Consider the following 23,670-nt stretch of genomic DNA (forward strand, 5'->3'; position numbering starts at 1 on the left):
CCTAATCTTCCACTAATATCTGTGGTGGCAGAGTGAGGCCCCTTGGAATGCTCAGAATGTTAACTATGTCACATTGGTAATTTATTATACAATAAAATGACTGCTGACATGCATTCTGATAGGCTGAGAAGGTTCTCTTGAAGTCTGATATTAAATTGTCTTGTTAAATTAATTCTTCTTGAATAACGTCAGTTATGATCCTCACATTAGTGTCATTGTTGGCCTAAGATACATTATTTGAAGCTATGTTACAAGATAATTTCATAGTCATAATCATGCCATCAGTGGGGAGTTCTGCTTAAATACTGATACCTATCCTTAGACCAGGGGTGGGCAAACTATGGCCCAGGGGCTGCATCCAGCCCTCCAGACGTTTTTATCCTCCCACCCATGAGCGGGGTCCAGGGTTTGCCCTGCTCCGGCACTTCAGCTGAGGAGTGGGGTTGGGGGCTTGCCCCACTCTGCATGGCTCCCAGAAACGTGGCATGTCCCTCCTCTGGCTCCTATGCATAGGGGCAGCCAAAGGGCTCTGCACGCTGCCCCTGCCCCCGCAGCTCCCATTGGCCATGCCTGGCCACGCCTCCGCGTAGGAGCCGGATGGGGGACATGCCGCTGCTTCTGGGAGGTGCTTGAGGTAAGAGCCACCTGGAGCCTGCACCCGTGACCCCCTCCTGTACCCCAACCCCTTCCCACCCTCAGAACCTCTTGGTCCCAGCCCGGAGCACCCTCCTGCACTCCCAACCCCTCATTCCCAGCCCCACCCCCAAGCCCGCACCCGCAGCCGAAGCCCTCACCCCCTCCTGCACCCCAACCCCCAATTTCATGAGCATTCATGGCCCACCATACAATTTCCATACACAGATGTGGCCCTCAGGCCAAAAGGTTTGCCCATCCCTGTCTTAGACTGTACACTGTGTGAATAGCTTTAAAATAGCATTAATTCCATTCTTGTTAATCATAAATGTACTGTTGAGAAAGAGAAGATGATACCTCTGATTTGTTGAAAGGGACACTATAAAGCTGAAACGTAGTCAGTTTTAAAAAGAAATTCAAAATAGTTTCAGGTACTACACCTGTCCCTGAGTCCCCTTGCCAATGTTTGTGGATTTTATAATCACATTTTTCAACTTTGTAAAATGATTTTCCCTTATTGATTTGTGAAAGCCCCACACAAGGAAACAGTAAAACAGCTGTCAAATACTTAAAGTAAAGAAACTGAAAAATGGACAACAATCAGTTTTTCCTCTTTCATCTTTTTCAATTTTAAATAATCTTGAGCAATAATAGATGAATAATTTTCAGATGAAGTGTGATTTTTTTGTAAATGGTCTCTTCTAAATTGTGATTATTTTTTTAAAATATTTTATGTATATTTAGAAATTTTGATAGATACACTTATAAATGTCAAATAAAATATTTTAAATTTAAAATGTGGAAGACATGAAATGTTAGGAATAAACCTGTAGTCTCTAAAATGATCTTGTTCTGTTATGTATGTTAAGAATGGGCTTGCTAACTGTAATCAAATATGTTATTGCTATTTTGATTTTTAATTTGTAAACTAGATGGCCAATTGTAATGTGATACCTATACATGAGAATTAAGAAAAATCCACTCTTGATGTTGAATACAGTCCGATGCAACATTAATCAAATAAAGAATACATTAGGTGGGAATATTAAAACGCAATTTTAATGTCAAACTTATTGCCAATGAGTCTAATAGTGATTGACTATTGTTCTAATAGGACATGTCTCCCGTACCGCTAGCAAACTCACTGTGCCAGGTTCACCCTCATGGAGATAGGTTATAGAGTGATCTTACAAATTTAGCTGCACTGCAGGAGGGATTCACCTCTAGGAAAGGATGATGGCTGTACTGCTGCGACCTTCTTCAAGAGGGTTTTCTTTGAAAACTGTGGGGGAGGAGAGTAGTGCATGTCTTAACCAGCCTGGCCTTTCCTGGTTCTCAGTTCCCTGGCAGACTGAAATTCTGAGAGTGTAGCCCCATAGACTTATTGTCACTTGGGGGATCTGCAGCCCAAATTGTACTGGAGGATGCATCTGGAACACTGTATACATATGTTCACTTGTCAATGTACAGTATACTCACATTAAGCGGGATGGGGTGCAGTGTTTTGATTGCTAAGGTCAACATGACAGGCCAACACCAGTCATCTAAACTCTTCTAATGGCCATTTAATTTTTTTAGTTATTTATTTTTCAATTTATAAATTCATGCAGTAAAAAGGAGAGCATGTTTTTAGCTTCTTAACATATTTAAAAAATACAATTAGACTTCCTCAGGAACCTCACTTTACTCAATCATTGACAATGCACAATTGGTTGGGACCTACTGTAGATGCTTTAAGAAAGGGGTAGAAGTAAAAATCAATCATGGTACCAGTCTGGTGTTTAACTCATCATGTTCAACTTAGAATGAATGTGAACATACACATACACACACACATACAATATTTTCTTTTGACTGTGACCAAGATATGGGTATCTCACTATATAAGAGAAGAGAGAGCAAGTTGGAGAGTCTTACTCTACAGAGTTGGAATAGTTGGTACACATGAAAAAGGAATTTGCAGCACTTTAAAATGACTGTATTATGTTATTTTTAAAATATTATGTACAAGTTTTTAACATTGTTTCCAACTATAAACTATACTTCAGAATTGACCGGGCTTTAAAAGATTATAAAGCAACCATGGAAGAAAAGTATCAGAGAGTTCCCACACTTCCTGAGCCAGAACTACCTTCTACTGTGAGTTTTTAATTCCTTTTAGCTGTAATGTTTAATTTTGATCACGTTATCTTTGATTTTTGTTGATGATGTATTTAGTCTCTTATCTGCAAATGTTTAGCAAATTAGGGCCTAATCTTGCATTAAATCATAAATAGCTTGACCCATGTGAGTAGTTCCACTCAAGTCAATATATAGATGCATACATGTTTGTAGGGTAGAGCCCTTGAGTAGCAATAATATTTGTTCAGATTGAGAATCAAGATTTATATTAATGTATTAGTTTTCTGATTTGGCTTATCATTGTTTACACTCTTACTTTGATATATGACTTATTTTTGTTATATTTTCATTTTATTTTTATAGATGAACAGTGAACAAAAAAAAAGAAGAGTGAGTTAAATTGTTTACTATTCTTCTTTTCTTAAAAGAGATACTGCATGATTCCTATGCTGAAATAATACAGAAATTGCATGTGTGTGAGGAATTAATAGTGTTAAATTAGGCCAGTTTCTAACAGTTGCCTTTTGGAAGATGTGGCTGTCATGCTGTCTGAGTGGCTCAGGGCCGTGAGTGTCTACCTCAGGGCAGACTGCCAAAAACAGGATAGACACCCCAAACCGTTGGTATGTTCTATAATTAGATTTCATCAACCCAAGTAACAAATGTGAACTCCTGGATCCAGGGCCATCCCTAGCCATTCTGGTGCGCTCCACAGCCCCAGGCCTCCATGGGGGCAGTGCAGAGGGGAAACCGCCCCCTAGCCCCAGCCCGCTCTGGTCTGCTCCCCTGGCTCCCAGCCTTGAGGGGAAGGGGGGAACTGCCCCCCAGCACTCGCCGGCGGTGCGGCTGGGAGCCAGGGGAGGGGAGCAGGCTGGGGCCGGGTCGCTCTACTTACTGCGAGGTGAGTGCAGGCCCAGCCCCTGCAGCAGTCCTCAGAGGAGTGGGGGCGGGGCTGCGTCAGAGCAGGGGTGGGAAGAGGCAGGGCTGGAACGGAGCAGGGGCGGGGGCGATGGGGAAGAGGCGGAGCAGGGGCTGGAGCAGTATGCAGCTGCGCAGGGCACCAGGAAATGTGGTGCCCCAAACTGCCTAGTGCCCTATGCAGCTGCGTACTTTGCATATGGGTAAGGACAGCCCTGCCTGGATCACTATAACAGTCTTACCATCGAGTCACAGACAGTCCCCTTAGACTAGAGAGCCTATCTTGCTACCCAGGCAAGCTGGACTTAGTGAAAAATGGTCACTTACACCACTGTTTTTCAAAGCTGGGTCGCAACCCAGTAGTGGGTCGCAGCATGTAAGGCACTGGGGTAGGGCATGTAAGGGGTGTGTGTGTGGTGCCTGTGGGCGAGAGTTGCATGAAGCCGCTTGCGCGCCTCCGCCTAAGAGCTAGACATGCTGCTGGCTGCTTCTGGGGCGCAGCGCGGTCAGCAGTGCTGGGACAGGCGGGAAGCCTGCCTCTGCACCCTGGCTGCGCCACTGACCGGGAACCACCAGAGGTAAGTCCACACCACAATCCCATGCCCCAGTCCCCTACCCCAGCCCTGAGCCCCCCAAACCTGAAACCCCTTCCTGCACTCCAACCTCTCATCCCCGGCCCACACCAGAGCCTGCACCCCCAGCCCAGAGCCCTGACCTCATTCCTGGCCCCACCCTGCAGCCCTCACCCCTGCACCCCAACTCTCTGCCCCAGCGCTGAGCCCCTCCCATACCCCAAACCCCTCATCCCCAGCTCCATTGGATCACGGGAATCAACAGTTTTCTTCAACTGGGTCCCCAGAAAAAAAATTTGAAAACCACTGACCTTTACCAAAAATCACAAAATATACACGTTCCAGTCCCAAGAGACCAGTCATTTACTCCAGCTCAATTGATTTTGAAATGAGCATGAAGTGCCTTAGAGGAAGCTATCTATTTTGTTATCAAAGTCACAAAGATGTGCTCCACAAGCATTAGCAGAAACTGAGGCAGGAAAGAGAACAATACACCGTCTCTGAGTAATGGGGCAGGCAAAATTTTTTTACCTGTCTTGGAGCAGCCTTCAGTGTACTAGTTATTACTTTGATGGGATGATAATCCCATTGATACCCTGACTCAAGTGATGAAAGTCTGGTTTAGAGGATTAATGATTATGATATTATTGTCCTTTCAGACCAACTATCTCTTTATGAAGAAGTGTGTGGAAAGTAATCCAGTAGTCCCTATTCAGCAGCAGTGGCTGACCTCCATGCTCACTCTGGTGCCTCAGTCCCTCATGGAAGGCAAGGACAGAGAATTCCTGGTTGAAGAGCTTTTAGATGAAGTAACAAAGGATTTTGAAATGAGCATGAAGAGATGTGTGGGTAAGAGCGACAAGATACATTATGTTAATATTAATGTATGAATATGTACATGTTATAATCCATTCAAAATGGTGCTGCAGAAAATCATCACTGGGGAAAAAAAGGGATGTCCTTATCTCGAGTTAACTAACTTGAAGTAGTATCTAGTGAAGACAAAGCAGTTTGTAGTTTTCACCTGAATTAGCAAGATGAGTTAAAGATTATAGAGGCATCTAGTCTTTAACTCATTCTGCTTACTTATGTGAAGGCTATAAACTGTCTTGTCTTTGCTTGGTTGTTACCTTTGATTAAATAATTTCAGTTACTTTACTTGAGTTAAGAACATACCTATTTTCCTACTGAAGACACAACCTTCTTGGTTTATCTCTGCGTTACTCATCATTTTTATGTTAGAGAGCCCTTTTTTCTTGCCTCTTCTATTTCAGGGATATTAGCCTTTATTGTTCATTAATCATATTTTCTCACAAGCACCCTCATCCTTTTTTCCCGTGTTAGTTCTTACGCATGGGCAAGCTCCTGGTAAAAATCTGCAAAGAAACTGTGTTATCCTTCAAATCTCTCCTGAAAACTTAACATCTGTCATGTTGCCTACAAAATAATTGATAACAGCTAGGCAGCTGGTGTAATCAAAATTGTCTCACTGTTACTTTGTGCTGCTCCCCCATCTGCTTGTTTTTCCTGCCTGTTGTCTCTCACAATATAGATTGTAAGGAACTGTCTTTTTGTTATGTGTGTGTATATAGTGCCTAGCTTAATGGGCACTATATACACACTTGATTTCTTATCAGGGCCTCTAGGTGTAACAATAATACAAATAATATAATAATTTATGTTTGAATTAATTTTCTTCTACTTTCTACTGTTATTAAAGTAAACATTATAAACAACATCATGGTAAGGTGAAGATGAACCAAATGACAAATGCCCTTCTTACTTTCTTTTATTTTGCAAGTTATAAAGTGAGGTGCTTAAAACTGGAACTGAATATTTTTTGTTGGAAATGATTTTTCATAGACATTTCTGAAACGTGTTTTCAAAAGATTTGAAAGTGGAATTTTAAAACTAGATTTTTTTTTTAATCTAAAGCTTCCATAATTTTTTTCTGCACTAAAAGTTTCTGAAACTGCAAAAGTATTTGTGACAAAATTTTATACCCAATATTTTTGTGGCTAATATTTAAAAATAATAGGTTGGGTTATTCTTTTAATTTAAAATGTTGTCGGCATGTTCATAGTGTCCCTACTACTACCAATGCTCTTTTGAAAAATGGGAACTTTAATGACCACTTTTAGTCTGGAACTTGGTTTAGAATTTGATATGAACAAGATGGCACTTATGGCAGCAGAATGCCCTGTCAACATACTCTCCAATGGAAGTTTTTTTAAATGTTCTAATTATTTTACATGTTAAGCACTATTTATCCAAAACCTTATGAAGATTAAGGGACAGTTGGATGGGAAAGGAGATTCCTTATTTAATATCAGTTATCCACAAAACATACTTGACAATACAAACTTTTAAAATAGCCTCATCAGGGACCTTTGTGGGGGGAAATATTCTGAAGATTTGAGTGATAGTTAAATCTCCATCATACCAAAGTTTTGGTCCTCTCCAGGGAAAGACAGAGAAAATACCTGCCAGTTTCCATTTGTGCAAATTAAAGATAGTTGAATTTCCTTCTGATGGTTACATATTTATAAATGCATTCTAGTGCGAAGTGTTCTTGTGAAACCTGATGTAAAAGGACTTGAAGATGAAAAGGAAGGACCGTTACCAATATCGCCTTTGTGAGTAAATTAAGTTAAGAAGTAGCCTAGTGACTAATCACGCTTTAAGTTACATGTAGGCGACTCTTACTGAGATGTATAAACACAATAATGGGATAAGTGGACCCCTAGTATTGATTCTGCAATTCAGCAATAATCAGGCTCTTGTTCCTATATAGCAATTTACATCCAAATGAATCATTAATTCTTTAACATTTTTCACTACAGGGCACATTTTGGCACCCTTGCTCACACAGAGCATCACCCTTCTTCAAGAGTAGTTCTATATGAGGTCAATGGGACTAATGAAGTAAGGTGTTATTCAATATGAATAAGGATATCAGACTCTGGCTCTGATTATGCAAATCATAAAGATCATGTTGCCCACAACTGAAATGTAGCCACCTCTAGAATGAAATGCGGCTTTTCAGTGGTAGAGAGCAACAGTGCACTACACTTTGGGTGCCTCATCCTGCAATCATTGAAGTCGATGGCAAAGCTTCCACTGACTTCAGTGGTGCGGGATGCAGCTCTAAGACAGGAAGTGAAGAATATCATACCCAGTTGAATCTGTAGGGAGATTTAGGTAGAATATAACTCCCTAATTTGGAATTTGACTAGGACAGTGTTCATACAAATACTCTCTTGAAAAGTGCAATGGGAATTTTAATGACCAGTTGTAGTCTGGAACTTGGTTTTGAATTTGGTCTGAAAGATGGCAATTATGGCATGCCCTGTCACGCTTTGTTGGTATATTTATTTAGAAGCAAGAGTGCCATTTGCTGAATCACCAGCACTTGCATCTCTCACTCAAATGCTAATCCAGTCTGACCCTTCTGAGTTAATAACATCTGATGAAATCACAGTTTATGATGGTGAAACTGTGGTAAAACCAGTTGATCTGAAATAGAGTGTATTATCTCATGGATGAGTGGGCAGTTTATTTATATAACTTTTGTTGAAGATATGCGCATAACACCCTTTCATGCATAAGTGTGTGTTTGTATATAATTTATTTATTTTATTTTAAAAATCACACTTTTTAGATCTGGAGGATATTTTACTGAAGTTCTTTAATATGTTGTATTGTTTGTTCTCTTCACTTGTTGCTTTTACTTTTTCAGAGGTCTGGATTTTTCCAGACCATGGCATAACAGTTTTATACAAGCAAGAAGTCAGATCCTCACAAACTTGCACATTCTTCATCCTACTCTGAAAATTTTACTGGATATTGGTTACACAACATTTTCCAAATTACTAATAGTGGACTTGTCAAATGTCAGGTAAAATATCATTTGTTGAATTAAGATTATAAATGTTGGCTATATGAGCAGTGTTTTTGTAGTCAATAAAAATCGTATGAAATTGCAATTTATTTTAATTTGATATATGAATAATGAAATACTTAAAGTGTTATTTTGGGTCTTCAAGGTCCTATAAGTAGGAAACATCACACTGTAAAACATTTAACATAATTTTCCTACTCTGTGCTGTGCACAAATAGTTTATCTGCTCGTACATTATGAGTAATATCAGTACGTTGGGAGTATATTCTCTTAGGGCCAGCTCATGAGCAGTAGAACTCAATGGCTAAATTCCCATTGACTTCAGTGGGCCAGGACGTGACATGTAGTAGGATTGATTCCCTGTAGTTTTACCTGAAGAAATTGATATAGTCTCTTCTAGCAAGATTGCTAGCTTTAGGGAAACTTCACCAATGCTCATTTCCCACTTTTACATGTTCCCTTTACTATTTACATTTGGTTATTTTTCTCCAATCTTTATAGTTGATAGATCCAGTTTTATCTTCCTTACCATTGTTGCTGATCCTGTTCCCAGTATCAGTTCTTCTTTAGTTTTGGGGCTTTTCAATCTGACTGTAAGAGGGCCACTTAGGCTTACCTTTCTTTAAAGGAAGAATAGACTGCATAGTTAGGTAGATATAGTATAGCACTAAGATCCCAGTTCTACACAGTTGTTCTGTTAGACTGTAGAATTTAATTTTCAAATCAGTCCTTCATTTTTCTTTTTCTGGTAAACAGTTTGAAAGGTCCAATTGATTGTGAATCACTGAAGAATGATGTTTCTTTAAACTGTTCAAAAACGGAAGAGAAATTACTGAACACATGGTATCCAAGAGTTGTCAATCTCTTCACCAGAAAGGAAGCATTAGAGGGTGTAAAGTCAGATAAAGTTGATTCTTTCTATAACTGTGTGGCTACACTTATGTCTAACCAGGTGAATATCTTTTGAACCTACAATAGTTAACTTTTATATGTAATAATTTGGTGATTTTTAAATAAGCCAGTTCAATATACCATCTCTTATTTTTAATTAAAAATATTATTGTTAACTCTCTCTTGCCTGGCATCCAGTTAGATTAGGAAAATATATTGTCAGATTTTTAAAAAGTTTTCTTTAGTAAAAGACTTAGATAGTATTAAGTGTTTTTATTTTCCCCAAGGTGAATGAAAACTTTAGACATAAAACAGTTCAATAGTCTTTTTCAAGAGAGACAATCACTTGAAACCTAATCAGTTAAAAAAATGAGATAAAATTGATGAATTCCCCAGCCAGTTTTCATGGTTGCAAAATTATATTTCCCATATTTTAAAAAAAAATCCTCTACCCTGCTGCTGTGTTTTAAAACAAACACACACATACAAAGAAGGGAAATTGACTAAGGACCTAGTCGTGCAAATACATAAACATATGGATAATGTTCAGTGGGATTAAAGTTGCTCATGTGTAAGTGTGTTCAGGATTAAACCCTGAAAAAAAATTATAGGAAAAAAGTTGAAACTAATGTATACAAAGGGCTTTCAAATGCACAAAGTAAGCAAACAAAAATGAAAGAAAAATATTTATCATATTCTTTCTGTCATTTATAGTAATGCTTGGGTGTACTAGTAATATTAGTTGTGTTATTGTAACAATAGCAGATAAAAACACTTTGACAGAAGTGGGTGTTACTTTTAAGGGTCTGATCTAATGCCCCATTGAAGTCAGTTGAAGGACTCCTATTGATTTCATTAGACTCTGGGCAAGGCTCAAAGTACTGAAATAAAATGGACATCCTGATTTATTTAAAAAGTGGAAGAGATACAGTTTTCTGTGTTCTCATGTAATAAAGTCAATGTGTGGTATTGTCTAGTTGAAAGAGCTATTGAGAAGAACCGTTGAAGCTTATGTGAAGCTCTTTGATCCTGAAGACAAAAGATGGCTGCCATTGTTTAAGATGGAATTGACTTTTGATGATGAGAAAATGGAGTTCTATCCAAACTTTCAAGATCTGGAAGAAGCCATTCTGTTTATAGTGACCCGGATAGGGCAGACTCTGCAGGTGCAGTTTAATCTTTATTTACCTCCGGAGTTCGTATGTGTAACGTTACAGAGTATATGAAGATGTTAATAATTTAGGATCATATCCTGCCCTGGCCAGAAGAGAGTTTAGAAGTAGAAATGTAGCCTGGTGTATCTTCTCTGCTGCAAATATTCTGCAATGCAGAGCATGATTCCTTACGGCAGTCAGGATGTTGAGCTCTGAGGTGTGTTTTGGTGTGCCTTGGATCAGGAGCAGAAGTAACTTGCTTATGTGCCATCTGATGGTTAGTATTTGCTGCCAATGGCAACATATGCATGAAACAGTCTGAAAAGGGAGGCCTGGATGCCCTCTGTCTCACAGACTATTCCCCAGTGAGAACATTGTGAGCAGCTTGACAAATAGAGTTTGGACCCATAAAACCCAACACTTCTTCTTTGAAGCGCATCCATTCCACTGTAGGTTTATGCACACCTCGTGCACAGTTGTTGGAGATTTTTCCCTCAGCAGTACCTCTTGGGGTGGCATGAGTCCCCTTTGCTGCCTCACACCCCTGCATGCAGGTATAAAGGGCAGAGCCATCCCTGACCCCCATCAGTTCCTTCATATGACCAGTAATGGTTGTTGGAGCTGTTATCCTTGCATTTGAAAGTTCTACCCTCTTTAGTGTATATAGTACCTGTTGTGTTAGTTTTAGGCTAGTTTAAATTTTTGTAGATAGTTTAGATGAAAGAGTAAGTTTAGGTTAGTATTTAATAGCATAGAATCACAAGTTTCCGTTTTGGTACTGGTACCGGACTCATGCCTTGCTCCCCTTGTTTTAAGACCTATCACTCAGGTGACAAGTCTATACCAGTGAATGACCTGCATCCCAGCTGCCTTGAAAGTCTGGGGGAGGTGTATGTGAGTGACAAAGGTGACATTTGTAGGGGGTTCAAGCTCTGCTTAAAGAAAAAGCAGCTAGACTCAACAATCTGCTCATGGAGCCTGCAGTTTTCCCGTCTTCAGATCCTTCCTGCACAGAGCAGGTACCAAGCATGTTCAAATCTGTTTGGAGTGCTCCCCTTGGTCTGACTGACTCAAGAGGCAGACCTTTGTCAGCAATAGCAAAGAAGAGGCAATATAAGTCTTCTAAAGACTCAGACATACCGGCATTTTCTAGATCTTCAGCGACAGTAACAAGTGGAGGCAATGACACAGAGGAGTGCTCAAAGAAGAGGCACTCCCAGGCACAGTCCTTAAACCAAGAGGGGTCGCTCACTCCAGAGCCTAGGACGGGCCCGTTGAAACTGATGCCTGAAGTGCCAATGCACCTTTCAATACCACAGAGCCAAGAGCTCTTTTCTGGTGCCATCTACGACCAAGGCTTTTGATGCAGTTCAGTAATTATTGAACCTGTCAATACCGGTTTCCCCAGCTATTCAGGACTTCTCACCAACACTGGGATCTGCCATATATGCTTCAATGGTTCCGGCTCCAGCCCCGACGCACCATTCAGTACCAGTGGCTGCTACGGTAAGTGCACCTCAGGAGGATTCCATCTAGAGGGAAGCTAGTGATGATCTCGCCAGTTCCTCTGTCTGCAGACTTGGAACCGGTCTCACCAGTACTGACAGGGTCAGCTCCTCGTCAACCTGAGGAAGAGGGCTCTTCATCAGACTTTGATGACTTTGAGGTAAACTCTTATGTGTCTCAGCTGATCTGTTCAGCAGACCCCATGCTCAGCATTCCAAGGACCAATGGCCTGGACATAACTGGGTCCCACCTCCATTTCAGTGGGCCTTTTGCTACCCTTGGGGCTTCCCTCCACAGTGTAGAGCAGCTCTACTCCATTCCCACCCTGCTATGTTGGCTGGGCATCGGGAACATCTACAACAGGACAGCATCTGCCTACCTCCAGTACCGGGTCTGATACCATGCACAGGGACCTGTGTCCTTTGGATTCTTCTAGGGAGGAATTGGAGAAGGCTCCACCTCAACAACCCTTAACCTGTTCTTCTCTGTCACCTGAGGAGGTGGTGATAAGAGTCTGCTTCTCCCCTTTCTAATGATTATAAAGCTCATCAGGACTTGTTGAGGAGGATGGCTGCAGCTTTGAATATCCAACTGGAAGAGGTAAAAGAAAAATCACACAGGCTTGTGGTAGCGGCATTCCTGTAAAAGTCAGGAGTCTTACCTAGATAGCTGGCTAGTAAGAAGCCAGTCCAGATCTCAGATACTGTCCAGCATGGCAACTATACAGTCCACCTTTGACACACTGGGGCTCCTAATCAATAAGCAGAAATCTACCCTGACTCCTGTAGAGAGAATAGAATTTATTGGAGCAGTCCAGGGCTCTACAGAGGCCAGGGCTTTCCTGCTAAGGCTGAGATTCCAAACAATGGAGGTCGTTGCTGTAGCTCTAAAGGCACATCCTGTCACTACATTATGAAACTGCATCAAACTTCTAAGGCATATGGCAGTGTGCACTTGTGTGGTGCAGCGTGCCAGAATGCACTTCAAGGAGCTGCAAGATTGGCTAGCTGTGGTGTAGTCATCAGCCTGCCATCATACAGAAATGGTTATTCAAGTACTATTCAGGTCTTGTTCTCCCTGGACAGATAGATAGAACCTTCAGGGGTTTGTGTGGGAGTTCCCTTTGCTTCTCCACAACAGGCAATCACCCTGGTCACAGATGCATCGAATTTAGGTTGGGGAGCTCACTTAGGACCCCTTTCAGATGCAAGGTCTTTGGTCTTTCCAAAATCTAAAGCATATTAGGGAGCTTTGGGCCATCCATTTGGCTTGCATAGCATTCCTTCCACATATCCCGGGTCAGAATTTCTTGGTGTTTGCCAACAATACAATAGTCATGTAACCAAACAACGCGGGGCCCAGTCCACAAAAGTTATGCCAAGAGGCAACTCTGCTTTGGAATTTTTGCATTGCCAGTTTTATCAGCCTGAACGCTGCTTACCTTCTTGGAATTCAGAATACTCTGGCAGATCACTTCACCAGGTAATTCACAAACCACTATGAGTGGTCTCTTCATCCAGAAGTGTCCAGTTCCATTTTCCAGCTGTGTAGGACTCCCCCTGTTAGCAACAAAAGCAAACAAAAAAGTCATTTTTTTTGTTCCCAAGCAGGCAACAGCCCAGGTTCGTTGACAGATGCCTTTCTCCTACCCTGGTTGAAGGGCATGCTGCATGTCTTCCTGCCATTCCTGTCCAAGATCTTGTCTGAAGTCAAACAAGACCATTCTCGCCATATACTAATAGCCCCAGCATGGGTCCATCAGCATTGGGTTTTGACTCTAATAGCCCTATCAGTAAGATTTCCACTGTTACTCCTGCAGGATGCAGATGTGATCTCTCAGGACCATGGCCTCCTACATCATCCCTCCTGCATGCCCTTCACCTGACAACGAGGATACTTTATGGCTTACACCCTTGGAAGGAGGTTGCTCTAAAGGAGTGCAGGAAGTTCTTCTAAATAGAGAAAGCCTTCAACTAGAACTGCTTACCTTCCTAAATAGACAAGATTCTCCATTTGGTCCACAGAGAAAGGTGTTTCCCTGCTTCAAGCTCCTATTCACCATATAGTGGATTATTGTTTCTGAAGCAATGAGGGTTAGCTGTTATTTCTGTCAGAGTCACCTGGCAGCTGTCTCAGCTTTCCACCCTCCCTTGGATAGCTGCTTGCTTTTTTCAAACCTTATGTCCACCAGGGTTCTGAAGGGTTTGGACAGATTATATACACAGGTATATAGCCCGATCCTCCTGTAGAAATTTAAATTTAGTTCTAACAAAGTTGATGGGTCTTCCCTTTGAGGAGCTGGAGATCTATTATCTGATACACCTTTCTATCAAGGTGGCTTTCTTGGTTGCTATTACCTCAGCCAGGAGAGTAGGGGAACTGTGAGTCTTGTTATCAGAGCCTCCTTACAGAATTTTTTTTAGAGACAAGGTTCTCTTTCGACTTCATCCAAAGTTCCTGACTCAAGTGGTTTCCAGTTTCCATATTAACAAAGCAATTTATTTACTGACTTTCTTTCCAAAGTCTCGTTCTTGTAAAAATTAAGGAAAACTTCATACTCTAGATGTTAGAAAAGCTTTCGCTTTTTACCTGGATCAGACTAAGCCAGTTAGGTCTTTATCACGAATGTTCATTGCATTTTTGGATAGAATAAAGGGTCATCCAGTATCCACTCAAAGGATCACTTCCTTGATTTCCAAATGTGTTCATCTATGGTACTGAAAGGCTGGTATTGCACCCAAAGTAGAGTGATGGCTAATTTGACCAGATCACAGGCAGCTTCCGAGACCTTTCTGGCTCATCCTGGACATTTGTAAGGCAGCCACCTGGTTATTGATCCATATGTTTGCCTTGCACTATGCCCTCTCTCACATCAGTCTAGAGATGATGCCAGATTTGGACAGATGTTTTTACAATCCTGTTCTAGTAGATTCCAAGCCCACCTCTGGTTTGAATTGCTTGTGAGTCACCTACAGTGGAATGGACATGTGCAGTCATTCGAAGAAGAAGAAACACTTACTAACCCTTTTCTGTAACTGTTGTTGTTTGAGATGTGTTGCATAAGTCCATTCCAAACCTTCCCTCCTTTCTCTCTGTTTCCTATAAGAAGGAACTGTCAGGGGTTGGGAGCGGCTTCTCCCTTCATATCTGCATGCAATGGCATGAGGCAACAGAGGGTACTCATGCCACCCTGACAGGTACTGCTGAGGGAAAAATCTGATAACTGTGCACAAGGTGCGTGCGTACCTACAGTCGAATGGATATGTGCAACACAAGCTGAGGAACAACAGTTACAGGAAAAAGTTGGTGACTGTTTCTTGCTTGTGCACAGATGTTAGAATTTTTTTTAAAGTTTGCACATGTGTGTTTACACCTGTAAAGTGAGGGCTGTGTATGTGCATGTGCAATATTCACACAAATATAGGTGAAAGCCAGGCTGAAGCTTGCCCCTAAAGGTGAATTTTAACTTAAAGGTGACCTTTAAAGGAAAAAGAAATGGTCGTGTCCTCCTCTCATCCTTTTTTATTTTGTTCTTTTCATGTATTTAGGCTGCCTGAAAGTGTTTTAATTATAATAAGTAAAAATTCTGGGTTTTGTTTTGTTTTTTTAACATTAGTAATTCCGGTCATGTTTGTCATAGAAGACTCTGCTGACTGTAGAACTAAGCAGTGGAGAGGAGGAGGGATTTTTACTTTTAAAGTCTGAGTTTTTTCTTTTGTTTTTGTTGTTATCATCAACTTAATTCAAATGACTAACATTTTGGATAAAGGATATATCTATTAAATAGCTAACACCTCTAGTCCCTTAAATTAAAGTGTGAGGGTTTAAAGTCTTATAGTTAAGATACCGGACTGGGACTTGAGATTTGCCACAGACTTCCTGGGTGACTGTGGGCAAGTACCTGAAGGCTAGATTCCAACAACCTTATTCATACTGAGTGATACATTACTCTGGAAGTAGCCTAATTGATTTCAATGGGGCTAACCACAGAGTAAGGGTGTTGGGTGCCGTATATCTATTTATGCCTCTGTTCCTCATCCGTAACGTGGAAATAATACATTTTTGTCCATCTTATTTGTTTAGATTGTAGGCTCTTTGGGGCAGGGAGTTTCGGTGTGCATGTGTACGCGTGGTCCCAAGCACAAATGGGGCCCCGATCTTGGTTGGGGTCTCTTGGTGATTTTGCAACACAAATAAATAATAGCAGCAAGCCCAGTTTTAAAAAAACCTTTCCAAGTTATATTTTAGGAACATGTATCTAAATCTTGTATTGTTGTTCTTTTACTTTTTTAATATAATTGTCATTTTCTGCTTCTGTTAGAATGTTCAAACAGTACATTCTTGGCTAGCTGGAGGGCCCACCGCTGTAACCCTTGACACTGAACTTGCTGACCATGTCATAGCTTGGGCCTCATCTACACTGAAGAGAGCAATCCAGGCCAATTTGGAAGGTCCAAAAGAACATTTTGAAAGATATGGTAAGTGAGCTAAGACTGCATTTTGTATGAGAACGTTAGTACTTGAAGTGAATTTTGTGAAATAATTAGCCTACTTCTATGTACATGCATTGTGGTTTCAATGTGATTATTACCTTACAGTTGAAAGGTATGGTTGGCTTGTAGATGGTACAGCAGACACACGAATAGAGAGCTTTGAAGCAGAAGAACACAATTTTGATGAATATACTGCTGTAAGTTTTAATTCTACATTTTATGCATAATTTTTCTGTGCAATAATTAAAAAAATAGAATAGAGAAAAATAGGTGTACAGCCATTAAGCTCACAAAACCATATTGGGTATCCACAAGTGGATTTTTTTTTCAGAATAAATATGGTAATCAGAATAAAGTATTATTTTTAAAGCTTTTTAAATAATTTATAACTCTTATTCATAGATCTAAATATTTGAAAGAATGTTTCTGCAATTTAACATGTGTACATGTCATTTTGAAGTTCATAGATGAGTTTCTCAGCCTTGCTAAGGAAATCATGAGTTTGCCACTACTAGCTCATTTCCCTATGGTACGTTTGGACTGTGATGATTTGAAACAGGGTTTGACTGATAAAGCAAAAAGCTTTGCAAATATACTAATGGAGAGAATAGTTGCTAATCACAGAGAGGAAAATGAAAAGTGAGTACACTTTCTTGCTATAAATCGCCACTTTCTTGGAAAGGAATATTATTTAACATAGTTGCATTTGTGTTGTCTAGGCAGTGTATAAATATATACAGTACTTTACTCCCTTGATTAACCAAAACTCCTGGTTAACTGAAAGTCAGTAGTATCTCAGGGGAGTTGCATTGCCTGGTGTCTCTTTACTGGACTTCAGGTCCTAACTCCAGCAAGAGCACAGTGTTTCTATCAGAGCTGGCAGGTTTTGGGGAAACTGCCCGGCAAGAGATCTACTTCACTGCATTCTTGGCTTCCCAAGAGTAAAGTGCCAGAATTGGCCAGAGGAAGGGACTTCTAGATTTCTTGAAGCTCTGTATACATGAGAGACATCTATAGATTATCTATATATGTAAGGGATGAACTGTTAGGAAATAAATCAAACTATATGATGGCATGATAAAATTCTCAAATACTATCCAAAATTCATGATGCCATGTCACAAGAATGGCAAAATGGGGTTACATTCTTATAATGCAAAGCAGACCGTGTGTGTGTGTGTGAGAGAGAGAGAGAGAGAGAGAGAAAGTGTGTGTGTGTGTGAGAGAGAGAGAGAATGAATAATATATGGCCCTAATACTGTGCTTAAGTTTCAATGTACTTATTTTTAAAAAAAGAAAACATTTTTCTGCAACAACTGTATAACAAATATTTTAAGAATTACTAGAAGGGTAAAAGTAAAGGGATGTATATGACTCTTACAGCTAATTGGCCAAATTCACTGTGACATTGAAATCACGGAATTACACCAGGGATGGACTTGGCCCAGTGATTTTAAAGAGATAATCGGAATGATAGTTCCAGGAATGCTTGGTAACTGTCATACACATATTGCTGGTCTTATGGCTCAGCTAGAAACCAAGTTAAACAAAATCTTAAACTTTGACATACGATTTTACAGAATATGCAAGGAATTTGAAACAATTAAAGAGCGTGCATTAAAAGTTCCTGAGACCACAGAAGAAATGATGGAAATGATAGCTTATGTAGAAAAGGCAAAAACCACAGGTATTCAGGCACTGCTCATAAAAATCCAGGTAAATGTCTATATTTCTTCTGGCTTAAATTCTTCTCCAGTCCTGTACACTGGAGAGTTTCTGTGGAGCTGGGTATCAAAAATCTCCTGTAACAATGGACCTGCTCCACAGTTGCTGCTCCAGCCACTGGGCTAGAATGTCCTCCATACTCTGAGTTCCCCTCACATGTGGGAAAGAGCTGGTGACTGTGTGCAATGACAAGTCCACTGTCCCTGACCTGTATCTAGATCTTTGCTACATAGCATGTTTTTATATGTTTTTAGGCATTGTCTAAGTATACAATACATTGTACCCAGATTAACTAAAAGTTCTGGTTAACGGGAGCTTAAGGACACCATGGAGATCTGGGATCCATGCAACACAAGATGAATGCTTCCTCTGTGTGAACTTTATACATCTCACCCCCTATCCCCCTCTGCTTACATGCATGAAGAGGATGGGCAGGATTTTCCTTCAATTATAGCTCAAATGAGCTGGACTTGAAGTTTTATTTTTATCACAGTATGTCTTTTGAAGGAGACTCAAGTTAAAGACTGTCTCTAGGTCCTGACTTTAAAGGCCAAATTTATAAAAACTAGAAGCTGATTGTATCTGCAAAAAATACACACTCACATATTAAACTACATTTATGTGTGTAAATATGATAATTAGGGACACAAAAGGGTACCAGTTGGTACATACAGTTTTGTTAATGTGCAGGTTTTTTACAGCTGCAGCCAGCCTCTGGTGTTTAAAATGTTGTCTGTAATTGTCAGAGATGAGCCTTTTATTGTTTGGATGGGATTGACAAGAAGATGCTTCTATTTAGTGTTTGAGCTGTGATTGTTTATTCTTGGAGGAAAAATAGGAAATATTATATTTCAAATTGTGTAAGAAAGGAATCTAAAACAACACTACAGATCTACACTAGTCCTAAAATCTCAGAGGGCAAGTGGCTCTCTGATTTGTTTTGTACTGTGGGTCAAGGTGATTTGTGATCAGATTTTCCACTTTGATGCTGAAGCCATCTATGACAAACAAAACATATGCTGCAGGATGAGCATATGTGCTAAGTAGTAGGCTTTCCTCACACAGACATTAAGTTAATAGAATATGGTAAGATAAGAGAAGTTTACACATTAAGGGAGGCATAAACTTGAATATCTTATGCTCTTCTAATAGATTTCTAATTTTTTAAAAATTGAACTTCATTTGACTTAAAAGAAACTACACAACAACATGTAATTTTATATTGCCTATATTATTATAGCTCCTTAAAAAAGGAGAGCTCAAGAAGCATAGTACCCAGCAGCTGAGATGTGATCACTATAGGGGGAACAAGTTTCAGAGAAGACACATGCTGCATACGAACTTTCCATGTTACATTGCCTTTCAAAGCAATGAGAGGTCAATTCCTTGATAATTTATAGTCCTGAGGCGAAATCTGGGACACCCACTGAAGTCAATGAGAGTCTTGGCAATGACATCAATGAGGCCAGGATTTCATCCTTGGATCAGGATAACGAGGAACAAGGGATTATGGGTCTGAATTCACTGTTTTACCTTCATAAATATTTTCAGTTATCCTATTCTATACTATAAGCAAACTTGAAATACAAGTTTTTGTGGAATCTCTTTTTTAGGAATGTGAAAGGCGAATGAATTACCTTTTAGATGTTTTTATATTTGCTCCTGAAGATCTGGCACTGAATGCAACAGTCCTACTGTGGCCTCAGAAGATTAATCCCATCTTTGATGAACATGATGATGTAAAGATATTTTATTCGTACATTATATATTCTAATTTGTTAGGCCTTGTAAAGTATTTGAATAATTTATTTTCACTGCTGATGAAAATAAATGTGTATAATAACATTGATTATAAGGCACTCAAATGCCATGGTACCAGGTTTATGTATTTATAAGAAGCCAGTGCACTAATGGAGACTATAATAATTAGATATTTAGCAAGTACCAGCAGGCTACAAATATAGAAAATTAGAACTGTCATTTGAGCTTAAAGTCTTTAGCAAGTCTGGTATCTTACTTCTACTGTGGGCAATACCTGATAATTCAGAGGAAGATAAAAATTCACTAGAATGCACTTAGCCAATTGTGTAATACTTTATACAATGGGGAAAATTCCTTCCAGACCCAAAAAAGTTTGTGCCTTGAAGCATGAGAAATGAATATCATCCTTTTAATATGCACGCTTATCACCATCATATGTGAGGGATTTATCTAGGCCTTTTAAAAATTCAACCATTGCTATATGAAGAAATTATTGCTTTATTTTCTTTCTAAATGTACCGGATATTAATTTTTTCATGTGACTTTGTTCTCTAGATAAATAAGAATTAGGAATTCCAATTATTCTGTTAAAGTTTACTAATGAAGAATATGCAACTGTTGTTGTTTTTCTGTGATCCTGGTCCATAATAGTTTACTTTCTTAATCTTCCACCACTTCTTCGAGCAGTAGTCCACATGATTCACATTGTAGTTCTTTCGCACTGCCCATGGTAGCAAGTTGGAGTTCATAGTATCCCCATGCTTTCCCATGACTCTTAGATAGTTTAAGGTTATAGTTAGTGAGCTTAGAGTTTGTGTAGTTTTTAAAAAGTTTTATTTAAGCCTGTTGGGTGAAAAAAATCCAAAGCACTTTTCTTTCTTTGAGTCTTGCTTTGGTATTGAGGAATACATCCGAAGGCAGAGAGCAAATCTTTGGGCTTTAAAAGACTGTTATGCCCCAGTGATGTGTGTACAAAATGTTTATTTTGTTTAGAGGAGTCTCATATCCCTAGCATGTGTACCATCTGTATTTGTTTTACTGAGCTCACAGATAGGGCTTGTGATGCTTGTTTCAAAATTATTTTTTATAGAAAGGTCAATATGAAGTGTGTCTGACTCTGAGGTATCACCTAAGGAGCAGTTTCTTGTAGCTGGGGTACTCAACAAAACCAGCTTTGAAACAGGAAGAAACTCCACTCTGGGGGCTAAGTGATCTGCTAGCTCTATGAGACCTCATGTTGCTATCAAGCCTTCTTGTCCATTCTCCTCAGCTCAGTCAGTGACTCCTCCTGTCCAAGACCGAAGGAGCAAAGATCTCCAGATAGGGCACAGCACTGGTCGCCATTTCCAGTACTGACCAAGAAGGCTAAAAACCATCATGCTTACTTGTCTAAACTGGCTCCTTTGAAACCACATTGGTACCATGCTTGCTTCCTCTGCCCCATTGTCATTGGTACCCCATCCTGACAAGATTTCTGCTGAGACTCCAGTATTTGTACCATTGGACAGAGCCCTGTCATTGTCAGTACAGTCTCCTTCATCTACTAAGGCTGGTTTTACATTTCCTGCAGACCTTACTATCACTCCAGAACTGGAGTCCCCCTTGGTGGCTGTCTCTCCTTTTTCTTCAGTAGCCAGGAGACTCCTGGTATTGGAGCCCAAGGTTCTGAAGATGAGAGTCTCTCTGCATCCAACCTCATGCTGTCAGGCTGAGACTTTTCCTATTTCTACAGCTCAGGAATTGCCTCCCCCTTTAGAGTAATTCTGGTCATCTGCATAATCATTTTTGCATGGAAGCAGGAGCACTTTTCATACGAGATCTCTGCCTTCACCTACACTGATTCCTGAGAGTAGCTTTGGAAGGAGTCCATCTCATCACAGATCTTATGCTTCAGAGAGGTCTTATGTTCTTGTTTTCCAGCTTTTGCAACACCATATTTCCTTTTTATATGGGGCTCAGACCTGGCCCTATTGGTTTTCAGTTCAGTCCCTGAATTGAAAAATGAACTATTTGCTCAGTTCTACTTGCAGACTGCATTCAGATTTCCAATTTTTTTAAATAAACTGCCTTTTCCCTCTTAAATTAGGATGCACTCTACTCGGGCCCTGTTGACATCTCTGGCTTGTTTCAGAGAGGTGCCTATTTCTGAAATTTGTACTTGTGGTTAGGTTCATATGTTTACCAATCACTAGTCCATTGTCACAACTTCTAGGTCAGATGCCTAATTTGCTCTGCCGGACTCTTCTACAGTTGTTATTTAGATAAAACTCCTATCACCTATCTTTTTGAGGGATAACTGCAAGCCACTTACCCATAGTAGGATCATTGTGGACAAAAGCTTCTATAAGAACTCCAGTTATTGCAAGGGAAATAATCTATCTGTACTATTTATTTTCTCTTTATCCATGCTGATAACTCTTATTTACAAAACATTGATGCAACATGTTTTATCACTCAAATGTCTACTGCAAGCTTTTTTTTCTTTTAACACATTTAAATTATCTATTTTATAGGTGATTGAACAATCTAAACGTAAAGGTGAAAGTGAACTACTGGCCAAACGTGAGAAGCTTATTTTGGAACTAGAAAGGCAGACTCGCTGTATGGAAGAGTTTACAGAATTCTCAGAACTGGATCGCATGCAACAGGTCTGATACATAGTATAAAGGGGGTTCAAAGAGTCACATATGCTTAAATACAAGAAATAGGATTATGATTTTAAAAAAAGATGTAGCAAACACAAAGTTAAATATTAAAGCTCTATTGCTGTACTGTTATGCTGATGAAAGTCATTAGACACCCACTTTCACGCTAACTACCATAGTGCACTAATATTCTGATTGGAGGGGAAATTTACCATAAGGACGTTGTTTAAATCAGTTAATAGGTAGTCACAGAGTGGAGTGATATTAAAGATATGGAAGCAAATGCTTTTGAGGCTGTGCAAACACTTTTGGTGAAATCCTGACCCTGCTGAAGTTAATGGGAGTTTTGCCATTGACTTCACAGCGGCCATGATTTCAGTAGCTGATTTTAGTATGTTTAGTTTTGGGAAATTAAACCACTAAGTTAGGTTTGTTGGGGTTTTCAGTCAGTAATTTCAATAGGAATTGTCCAGTTACATAAATCTCAAAACACCATTGTATACGAACAGTAGACTGAATGCTGGATCTGAAACTTCATGACGTCCCAGTCCCCTTCCCTCATCACTAAACACTCCCTGCCATATTTTGAATTTAAAAAATTGCTTAAATGGGAAGATTCCTGACTCCTTCACTGAGTAATTAAGTACATTTAAAAAAAATTATCTTAAAGCATGAAACTAGTTTAAACTTGGGATTCGCAGTTGCCAAGACTACATATTAACTACAGAGAAGTTAATAATATGTGTTCTTTTTGTTACAATGTACCATTGAAACTCAAACAATTTGAGAACACTTTTTTACAATGCTTTAGTTTGAGAAGAGTAAAATTATGCTTATTTTGTTTTTCTGAGCATTGATCTACTGTCCTCATTGTGGAAAAACTCAGTCCATCTGCTTGAGGACCATGTTATTGTCTTTATTAAAGAGCATGAGGCTAGTATCTTGTAACTCTCACAAATTTACTTATCATTTTGAAAAGTCAATGATTTATTGTCTCTTTTAATATCATGTAATTATGTCTATTCATAGCATAAGTTGAATAATTTTCAAAAGATGTAAAATCATTTGATTTCAGTATGTGACTGACATGAGAGCATTGCAGAAACGCATACAGGAAGCTGAGGAAACAGTAGCTTTTATTAATAAAGAAGAAACTCTCTTCAAGTGGGAGTTGACTGAGTATCCTGTTCTCGAGAGTTTAAAAGTTAATATCGAGCCCTATCAGAAACTTTTTGTTCTTATACTGAAATGGCAACGAACAGAAAAACGGTAATTATGTACTTGATAGTCTTAAAGCTAAATAAGGAAAAGGCTAAAAGATTCAGGTTGCTTTTGTTTTTTCCATGCAAGA

The 23,670-nt window shown here is 39.6% G+C and overlaps 1 protein-coding gene across 11 annotated transcripts in view; it reads left to right on the forward strand.

Moving 5' to 3' along the window:
* DNAH12 (dynein axonemal heavy chain 12) overlaps window positions 1-23,670 on the forward strand; it is a 177,429-nt gene that overhangs the window by 8,928 nt on the left and 144,831 nt on the right. For 6 of the 11 annotated variants that reach the window (XM_075130315.1, XM_075130316.1, XM_048856800.2 and 3 more), the window contains 14 exons: window positions 2,682-2,772; window positions 3,118-3,144; window positions 4,904-5,093; window positions 6,805-6,880; window positions 7,984-8,142; window positions 8,902-9,097; window positions 10,014-10,202; window positions 16,018-16,174; window positions 16,295-16,386; window positions 16,650-16,828; window positions 17,769-17,904; window positions 19,527-19,652; window positions 22,188-22,322; window positions 23,395-23,588. In XM_075130315.1, the coding sequence (XP_074986416.1) occupies window positions 2,682-2,772; window positions 3,118-3,144; window positions 4,904-5,093; window positions 6,805-6,880; window positions 7,984-8,142; window positions 8,902-9,097; window positions 10,014-10,202; window positions 16,018-16,174; window positions 16,295-16,386; window positions 16,650-16,828; window positions 17,769-17,904; window positions 19,527-19,652; window positions 22,188-22,322; window positions 23,395-23,588 (1,947 nt within the window). Of the gene's footprint in view, window positions 1-2,681; window positions 2,773-3,117; window positions 3,145-4,903; window positions 5,094-6,804; window positions 6,881-7,983; window positions 8,143-8,901; window positions 9,098-10,013; window positions 10,203-16,017; window positions 16,175-16,294; window positions 16,387-16,649; window positions 16,829-17,768; window positions 19,427-19,526; window positions 19,653-22,187; window positions 22,323-23,394; window positions 23,589-23,670 lie in introns of those variants that run through there. The other 5 variants (XM_048856801.2, XR_012669209.1, XM_048856797.2 and 2 more) reach the window with 5 other exon arrangements.

The sequence above is a fragment of the Caretta caretta genome, chromosome 7 (assembly GCF_965140235.1).
Source record: "Caretta caretta isolate rCarCar2 chromosome 7, rCarCar1.hap1, whole genome shotgun sequence".
In the NCBI taxonomy this organism is placed as follows: Eukaryota; Metazoa; Chordata; order Testudines; family Cheloniidae; genus Caretta; species Caretta caretta.